At 32.4% G+C, this 9,790-nt stretch overlaps 1 protein-coding gene and 1 long non-coding RNA gene across 4 annotated transcripts; one reads left to right on the forward strand and one right to left on the reverse strand.

Moving 5' to 3' along the window:
* The first annotated feature begins 1,307 nt into the window (after nt 1–1,307).
* Nucleotides 1,308–3,977, forward strand: LOC114190518. 3 transcript variants are annotated; one of them, XR_003605817.1, is made up of 5 exons: nt 1,308–1,794; nt 1,885–1,974; nt 2,049–2,107; nt 3,009–3,125; nt 3,671–3,977. It is a non-coding gene; the product is annotated as an uncharacterized LOC114190518 (long non-coding RNA). The 3 variants fall into 3 exon arrangements; XR_003605816.1 differs by having other exon boundaries at nt 3,009–3,102; XR_003605818.1 differs by having other exon boundaries at nt 3,009–3,051.
* Nucleotides 3,978–7,756: 3,779 nt separating this feature from the next.
* LOC114192383 (casparian strip membrane protein 1) lies at nt 7,757–8,768 on the reverse strand. The gene is made up of 3 exons (XM_028082090.1): nt 8,453–8,768; nt 8,245–8,368; nt 7,757–8,165 (listed from the first exon to the last, which is right to left on the reverse strand). The coding sequence occupies exons 1-3, from the start codon at nt 8,689–8,691 to the stop codon at nt 7,950–7,952; spliced, it is 579 nt and encodes a 192-aa protein (XP_027937891.1). The 5' UTR covers nt 8,692–8,768; the 3' UTR covers nt 7,757–7,949.
* Nucleotides 8,769–9,790: the final 1,022 nt, after the last annotated feature.

Below are 9,790 nucleotides of genomic sequence, written 5' to 3' on the forward strand. Positions count from 1 at the left end.
CAAGAAAAACATAGGCATCAACAAAGCACATATTCATACCCTAACAAAACCCAACAGTGCACAAAAAAATAGAATCCATTTTCCATCAATGCAATTCATACATAGACAACAATTGAAGCAAACAAAACCACAAACATTACAATATCTGACCACAATGCATAAACGAAAAAAAGTACCAAATAACCAATCACCAGTGGGAGGTTGACGATGGAGACAGTTGGACTTGGATGACGACAACATGTAATGGAAACAAGAAAACTGTAGACAACAGCGGTGACACCAAATTCGCAAACTTGGACGACAACATCGATGGATTTAGATTCAAAGAAGATGAAGAATCAAAGCAAAGATGAAAAGAAGAAGAAATGAGAAGAAGAAGATGAAATCGTGAGAAGAAGGGAGTTGTCGACGAAGGGGCGATCATAGAAGAACTACAATCGTCGAAGAAGAAAACGAAATGAAGCCATTGTGATATTTTCCCCAAATTAAGTCCTAGGTAGACTTTTCGGCCTCGATTATTATTAATAACTTAAACATATTTGCATCTTTGCCTCAATTATTATTAATAATAGAAGCATATTCCCCCTCTTCAGGTCTCTGTTATTTAGCAACTGAGACAAATACCTCTTCTTCTTGATAAAATAATTAAAAAATAAAAAAGAGGAATTTTGATGATTTGTCAAACTTTTAGGTCTTGAAATCGAAGTAGAAAGTGTAATATGCTTGAGTTATTTAGAAAACGGGACTTGTAAGTTTGAGATATTTACAAAATTGTCATCGCATTTTGATATGCCTTGGTTTTGAAACTGAGACATATAGGCTAATTGGTGTATTCAAAAATACTCTAGTGAATAAATTTGGGGATGTAAAACAAGTCCAATGTGTAAAATGTGATGTAAAAATTGTAATGTTTATAAATATGTAAAACACCTCTTTAAGGTTATAATTTTTTTTATTATCAAATATCAAGTATAATATAATTCTATCATAAATAATATTTAAAAGTTAGACTATCTTATATTTGGGAAGGGACATCCCAATTTCAATCTCTCCTACACTACAAAAAATCGTGTAAATTGTGACGATTTTAATATAACAGTTATTTAAAACCGTCGTTTTTTACACAATAATACAACAACTTTTGAATTGTCGTATTTTACTTGTAACATTTGACGATTTTAACAGTCATTTGATCGTATGGTCATATTTAACATATAAAATTCGACAATTTTAAGTGTCACTTTTAAATAAAAGTTATAAAAAAAAAACTTTTCCAAATTATCTACTCATTTCCCTCATAAATTTTTTCTCGAAACTTCATTCTTTCAGCCCCCCACCCTCACTTCTCAAATTTTCATTTTCCCTCTTCCACTAAACATTGGGTCAGACCAAACCCTACAACATCTACCTTCATCTTCTTCAAAAGAAAAGCTCAAAGGTTTTTTCGATTTTCATCTTCAACTCTTACAGTGCACAACAATACCAGCGCAGGCACCAACGTCGGCGGCGACAGGGCTGGCCACCATCCGAAGTTTCGTCGGCGTCGTCACCCGATCTTCTTCCACGCAACGCACACCTTCCTCTTCTTCCTTCACGCACAACCGCAATTACTCCTCCCTAGATCGCTACCACAGTCCGCGTCAACCATCTTGGTTTGTCGCCAGCTCTACTGCAATTCTCTTTTCGAACCATTGTTGGAGCTATTCTCGATCATGGCGCACGATTCCCTCTTTTCATCTTCTCCTTTCCAAATTGGTTTCAAACAAACCCCTCTCTCAAATCTAACCCACCACCGTAACTCTCAACCGCCTTTGAAAGCATTTATCTAGTCGCTACTTTAAACCCTTCATTGACTGACTATTTTTTTAATGGATAATGTTGAAGGTGTTTGTGAGTAGCTAGACCAACTGGTTGCATGCTTGGGTTGATGTTCTTGCCAAAAGCTCAAACTGTGATCCGTCATTGCCCCTAAAGGTAAGTGTTTTAAGATGCATTCTACAATAGTTTTGCATTTTTTTATGTTGACGGGTTTTTATCTTTGGAATTAGCCGGTGGTTGGAGCAAGGGTTCTCACGTTCAAACCTTACACTATCATTGGCCTATATAGGTGAGTTTTCTGAGTTGGTGCATCGTAAGATTGTGATGGGGTTTTTATTTTGATGTGCTTTTTGTGTTGTGATTAATCAATTTGTGTGGCGGTGTGGTGATTGGACGCCTAGTTTTTTTGTCAGGGTTTCTTAGAACCTTTCTTTTTGTTTATGAAGAGAGGAAATACTCTCACCTTTGTTTATGTGATGGTTGTGTTTGTGTAGATGTTTTTAATGTATGCGATTTAGTATATTGAGGGAAAGAAACATGCCACCTTTCTTCCACTGATTTACTTGGTTTCAGATGCGATTGTGAACAACGACAAATTGATCAACCACCCATTGATACTTGAAATTATTTTGAGCTAAAGCCATATTAGACTTGCCCTGTATACTAGGATTTTAGACTTAGTGGGGTAGATTCATTATGCTAACAGATAATGTCATGGGTGTAATGCAACTGCAATTTTTTTTGTTATTGGTCTGGTTGACAATTATTTTCTTTATAGTGCATCTTTTACGTTTGTCTGGTAACGCACAGTTACTAATTGGTCATGAGTTTGGTAATTTACATTGGGACATTGATGTTAATTCATAATTAAGCATTCCTTCTTGTATAGCGTAGCATAATTGGTTGGTTATATGGATGCATGAACTTGTGCAGGATGTTTTATCTATCCTTCTTACCACATTTGTTGGTTTTGGTGTGGTGATTCTTGTGGAGTTTTATAGATGGAGAAGGAGTTATGTTATTGTAAATATTTTATTAATGTAAATGGATTTGGGGATATAACTTTTAAAGCTTATAATGGGTAACAAAGGATAATCCCTATGATAGATTTTGTCCTACTTTTTTTATAAAATCTTCTTTATCCCATGCTAAATTTTAGTTTTTTCTAAACTTTTCTTTCGCCTCTACAGAAAAAGGCTTGGACACTACACAATACCAGAAGAGATGGATGAGGTTTGTGCTTGGCTAACATCAAAATTGGGTCCTAAGGGGAAAACAACATAGGTAGCCAACGAAGGAAACAAAATGTGAAAATTGATTCTTTTTGGTTAATTGTAATATTAGATGCTTTTGTGTGTTGATATAATAAATGCTTTCTTTTATACTAAAAAGAATATTTGAACTTGTTAATATATATATATATATATATATATATATATATATATATATATATATATATATAAAATTTTCATCGGCATTTCATTTTCAGCAATGACTACCGCATATCTTAGTTTGGCTTTTGACTATATATATAATAGAATTATCTTTATGTATGCAAATACGCACTTATTTATATATATATATATATATATTTTTTTTTTTATCTTCATAAATGTTTGGCAGGAATAAAATCATGTATAATTTGTTAGTTATTGTGCCATATTGTGATCTTGAATTTGTGAATGGGTAGCCAACCAGGGGATCTTCAACTTTTGGTTACAAGTTGTTGACTATTATGTAGGAAAAAGCTAGTAGAACTGAGTTAAGATATAGTAAATAATATTACTTAAAATTATTTATTATATTGTTATCTATTTCACAAACTTATATACTTATTCTTTATTTATTGTAGGTACGAGATGTTGAGAATGAAATGTCATCTTTAAATGATGTAATCAGAAAATATTATAATATGCCTTAGACTTCATTGCGGGCACTAGATGTTGGAAATGATGTGCCATCTTCACATTATATATATGCTAGGATCAAGTGGTGGAAGCAAAACACCTTAGGCTTAGGACTTTTAATATTGTCATTTTTTTGGATACTTGAATATTTTGATACTCTTAATGTTGTCTTTATTTTTTGTAGATGTTTGAATTGGTACTTTGGTATAGTTATATTATATTGACAATGAAAGAATTTAGTTTGTTAATTTCTATTTTATAGTGTTCTAATTTTTTATATATTTTAAACCATCATCAAAAATTAATTTTATTAAATTATGAAAGTATTATAAATATTAAAAAATAATAAATAATTAAATATTAAAATTGCGACACTTAATACACTTAATAATCATGTAATTAGTCTGAGAATTAAATATAATTAATTATAATGGTGACAATTAGAAATGTCACAATTTAATGGTGAAAATAGTGTCAATTTAAAGTATCGTATTTTTCATTATATTTGTTATCCAATTAAAATATTACGTTAGTTTTAGTTGACGTTTTTTACCTATTTAAAATCGTCACTATATACATAGTATAAAATGACGGTTGCTGCGGCGGTTCATCCATAACCGTCATATTATGCTTTGTGACGGTAAGAATTACGACATTTTTGGAAACTGTCACTTGAGTAAAGAACGACGGTTAAAAATGACACAAATTACAAAAATAATTGCGTTATTTACACGTTTTTTTGTAGTGCTAGTATTACCTTCTTAACCTTCTCCTGAGATTAATAACTCTCAAATGGAATAACATGAAACACTAAAAGAGGCTACAATTCAAATCGCATAGGGTAAAACTTCATTTTGTGAAGGATGTTATAATGCATGAGCTCTCAACCCAATTCTCAATTATTTACAACATATATGACTTTCTTAAGTTTAACTCTTTGGGATCTTGTTCATCATTTTCTCCTTCTCGTTCATCTTTGCATCCTTCATATAATTCTTGGATTGATAACACCAAAGACCATTCCAAGACACCTAAGTACAAAAGGTTGAATACACCCATCCTTATTTTAAATTACTAAAACATTATTAGTATATTTGGTACTTTATTTTAAAACTTATACAATTATAATTTTTTCATCATTCTTTGACTTTGAAAAAAGTTACTTCTTTTAATATTGAATTAGTGATAATATCTTGTTTCCTTACTTTGATTTTTATTTTATCTTTTTGTAAAAATGGTATTAACAAATATTAGAGATGACAAGGACAAAAACAAACATGTTCTTTACATTGATTAGATATTGGAGATAAACATAAATATGAATTCTTAGCTGGGAGATGATGTTAACAAATAAATATGTATGTGAATAAACTTATTCACTTATGTTTTTCATGTAAACAAAATATTACAATTTATAGATTCTATTTTAACTTTTCATCTCCAAACCTTAAATTTTGCTATCAAGACACAATTATTATCTATTAGCCAATACAATAAACTCCTTACCCTTGCACGATAAAGCTCACAAAACTCTTAACAAAATTAATTACCTATAAAATAACCTATTTAGGTTTACCTAACCAATCTCGCCCATAAATTTAAATGTTCCTTCATCTCGGTTCTTCTACCCTTCCTTTTGGCTTTTCCATATCCAATGCACAACATGTTTACTTCTTTCACTAATGATCGGGCTCTTCTCTTATTCATAGTCCCTTTCCTCTCTTAGTGGCTGAATTGTTCACTTTGTTTGTGGCCGACTTGTACTTTGCTTTTCCCGATTTGTTCTTTGCCTTGTCTGACTATTACTCGTCAGATTCTTTGCTATCTTAATATCTGAGCTTTTCATACCCAGGTTCTTTTCAATAGGCCAAGATCATTTTTAGAGATCAAACAACTCTCACTTTACACCAACAAACTGAGCTCCCTTTGAGTTGTTCGTTGTTCCATCAAGCTATTCGGATTCCCTATCGACCTATCTAGACATCCCACCGAGTTATCTAAGCTGTTCACTTGCTCCATTGAGCTACCCAGGCTCCCCATTGAGCTATGTGCATGCCCACAAAGACAACCCTAATACAAGCCCACAACCAGGTCAGATCGACATAAGTTGCCAAGTAATAATACTTAAAAATTTGTATAAATACATATGGCTCAAGGCAATCAAGGGCACTTTTTATTAATCACTAAATTTGAGCTTTGACTATTGGAGAGAATATTTTGTTCACTTGAGTGCTGGAGTACCTTCTTTAAGATCTTCATGCATTTTTGTTGTGCCTGTATTTATGCTTTGTATTCTCTTATGTGCTTCTTTTATGACCATCTTAATCTCTTCATTGTTAGGTAGACATATCATATCCTTAAATCTCAAAATTCCTACTCTATCTATGCCTCATGAATTTACATTGAGTTAAAATATATAGTAGTTAGTTATAGATAAAACATCTTTGAGGTATTATAAATTAAACATCTAAGAGGAATAAGTCATGTAACCTTCTAAAAACAATAATTATCATCGTTAGTTTTACGTTACTTAATACATGTTTTTATTATAATATCATATGAAAATTTATAAGAAATGCTATTGACTATAGTATATTATTTATTTAATTGAAATTTATATTACTTTCAAATAGTTATTAAGCAAGGTTGATAAATATTTTAAGGCATTTTATTGAAGAAACATGAATAATTAATTATTTTTTTTAATATTATTATTATTATTATCTTTAATACTTATTATTTTTAATCAATTTATTAATTTTATGTATATATATAGGTAGCTAAGTAGCTAGGGAACTACTTTATAGTTAATCTCTAGCAAACTAGTTGTAGCAAAACCCTAACTAATCCTTAGCAAACTAGTTGTAGCAAATCCTTAATTAATCTCTGGCAAATTAATTGTAGCAAATCCTTAGCTAATCTTTAGCAAAATGTTTGTAGCAAATTCCTAGCTAATTTTTAGCAAAATGTTTGTAGCAAATTTCTAGTTAATCCTTCGCAAACTAGTTGTAGCAAATTGTTAGTTAATCCCTAGCAAAATGTGTAGCAAATCCCTAATTAATCCCTAACAAACTAGTTCTAGCAAATCCCTAGCTAATCCCTAGCAAAATGTTTGTAGCAAATCCCTAGCTAATCCCTAGCAAACTAGTTCCTCTATTAGTGGCTGACTTGTTCACTTTGTTTGTGGTCGACTTGTACTTTGCTTTTCCAGGCTTGTTCTTTGCCTTGTCTGACTATTACTCGTCATATTCTTTGCTATCTTAATATCTGAGCTTTTCATACCCAGGTTCTTTTCAATAGGCCAAGCTCATTTTTAGAGATCAAACAACTCTCACATTTACACCAACAAACTGAGCTCCCTTTGAGTTGTTCGTTGTTCCATCAAGCTATTCGGATTCCCTATCGACCTATCTAGACATCCCACTGAGTTATCTGAGTTGTTCACTTGCTCCACTAAGCTACTCAGGCTCCCTATTGAGCTATGTACATGATCTATCAAGCTTTCCACATGATCTTTCGAGATCCCCACATGCTCTTCCGAGGTATGCAAGTTGTGAAGGCACCTCCTAGGGTTATTTTAGCTCCATATGCCTCTCTTTGGGCTATCTGAGCTTTCCATGCCTCTTTCCAGGCTATTCAAGTTCTCAAACCTATTTTATTGTCTTATGGACCTCTTTGACATACTCAGTTGTCTGGTCGGCCTATCCATGCTACTCAATTGTTATGCGGAGTTTACTATTATTACTTGTAAACAAAACACTATAGTTTATAGACTCTATTTTGACTTTTCGTCTCTAAGCCTTAAATTATTCTATCAAGACACAATTATTACCTATTAACAAATACAATAAACTCTCCATGCACACCTAAACAAACTGTATAAGTTTATTCCATTTAAGTTTACCGAATAGAGAACGAGTATTAGACCAACACCCACACGTAAGAGGAAGATTAAATACTCTTACTGCGTATTTATAATTTTGTTTTCAATGTTTCCGGAATGAAAAATGAAAGGGTAGAAGAGTCTCAAATAAAGTGAATATGGGAAAGGGTCAAACTTTTGACATTAGAAAATCATTCAAAATAATAAGGTTACACATGATGAAAGTAAATTAAACTGAACAAGAAAAGAAGAATAGTTGAGGAATAATAAACCAAACATTACACTGATAAGTATAATGCAGGTAAAGGTATAGTCCCTGCACGATTAAATCTTAATTAAGTTTAGTGTCTTCTGAGAGCCAAAGCAGACATAATAACGAGAAGCACAAGGATAACGACAGCGACGAAGGAAGCAACCACAGCTCCACTGGTTTGGGCACAAAAATCTCCAAACTGGTTGCAGATGGCAAGCCAGTTGGAGTCTTGATTGCCGTTGTGTGCCAAGTAAACGATTGCAGCTGCTGAAGCACCACTAGCAGTGGCCAAAGTCAGAAACACCTGCATTTCACAAACAGACAATTAAATAGTTTGTAATTATAATAATTAAGGTTGGTTTAGTTATTGATATCATAATTACTGTGTCTAGGATGATGAGGAAAAGCCTTGGTCCAGGTGCATGAGGGCGTATGATGGCTACCACTGAGAAGGGTAGTGACAGGACAAGATACCCAGCCACCAGTGCCATTGTAATCACAAAAAACCTGCATTTTGGTAACCATTATTAACTTGATTGTTAAGAAAACGCAAATATATGTAGAAAAACCTTCATTAACATGGTTACATACTGAAAAGTAGTGAAGCTATCGTAACTAGCTTCAAACTGAAAGAACTGAGTGAAGAAAGGGAGCGTTTGATCACTTGTTCCCATAGTTGCTGCAGCACCAAGAGATGCTGCTATGCCACCCAACCTTAGAATGAAGTCCATTATGGCTAACCCTTTCTTCCACCCTCCTGGCCTTGCAACTGCGATTGCTTTTCCTTTAGCGACATTGCTGGATTCTGGGACATCCACGGTCGTTGACATTTTTTTATTACTTTGAAACTCGACGGAACCCTATATATGATTGTACTCAACTATGAATTAAAAGACCCAGTGAGTGATGCAAATGGGTCGATGCCGATCGATACCTTATATAGAGACACATTGGTCAACGTTGAGATATATTTTATAAACCACGAGCGATCAGAGGAGTTGTTAAAACCATTTCCACTAAGAGAAATAGTTAGTGGAGACAGGTTTCAGAGAAATTAGTAATTAATATTCTCAAATTATCTTCCAAATGCCTTTTTAAGAATAGGGATTAATGGTCATAAGGATTTCTTTTATCAAAATCGCGCATGAGCTCAGTATCGTGGACTTTTGTTCATCAAACTATAATTCGTGTTCTTTAATAATGTCACAAACAACAACAAAAAACCGTGAAATACCTACGTGAGTTTATATTCAAAATATAAACTTTGTTTATTGCTACAGTTCACCGGTCAACCGAACCTCTCTCATGCAATGCAACACGACACCTCTCTCATGCAATCACCCCCTCGCTCCAAATTGTCCAACTCTCTTTTCTTCTTCCTTCCCCGTATTACCATTTAAATATGTTTTTATGTATTTTTTTTAGTTTATTATATATTTGGAAGCTGGAATTATATTCAATTTGACCATATAACGAATATCATATATTTAAATTTTAGTTTTTGAATACAGTACTATATACAATTTTATGTTATTCCGTTTCTTAATTAGGTTTTATAGAGAGAGAACTTTGTGTATATAGAATGTATACTGTATCTTGTGAGAATCTATAGTTTAAATAAGGACGAGGAAGAAGTTGGAGATAAAGAAGATGATCATAAAGGAATAAAACTAAGAAACATGACAAACACTACAAAAAATAAATGCGTGTAAATAACAATGATTGTTTTTATTCAATAATTATATAAAAATAAAAATAATTTATAATTTTTATTTTTATTTTTGTTTTTGTTTTTTAAAATAAGAGAATAAATAGCTTACGAATGAGTATTTTAATTATCAAACAAATCCAAAACTTAACATAATATTCATTATAATTTATTATTTTTATTTTTGTTTATTTTTATTACTTAAAATAAGATAATTAAAA

This window comes from Vigna unguiculata, chromosome 7, assembly GCF_004118075.2.
Source record: "Vigna unguiculata cultivar IT97K-499-35 chromosome 7, ASM411807v1, whole genome shotgun sequence".
NCBI lineage: Eukaryota > Viridiplantae > Streptophyta > Magnoliopsida > Fabales > Fabaceae > Vigna > Vigna unguiculata.

What these genes read in the sequence shown, in the direction of transcription:
- LOC114192383 (XM_028082090.1), bottom strand. Translation starts at nt 8,691, where the DNA reads ATGTCAACGACCGTGGATGTCCCAGAATCCAGCAATGTCGCTAAAGGA. An exon ending in GATAGCTTCACTACTTTTCA is followed by an intron (nt 8,369 to 8,452) that starts GTATGTAACCAT and finishes ACCAAAATGCAG; the next exon opens with GTTTTTTGTGATTACAATGG. An exon ending in TCCTCATCATCCTAGACACA is followed by an intron (nt 8,166 to 8,244) that starts GTAATTATGATA and finishes TGTGAAATGCAG; the next exon opens with GTGTTTCTGACTTTGGCCAC.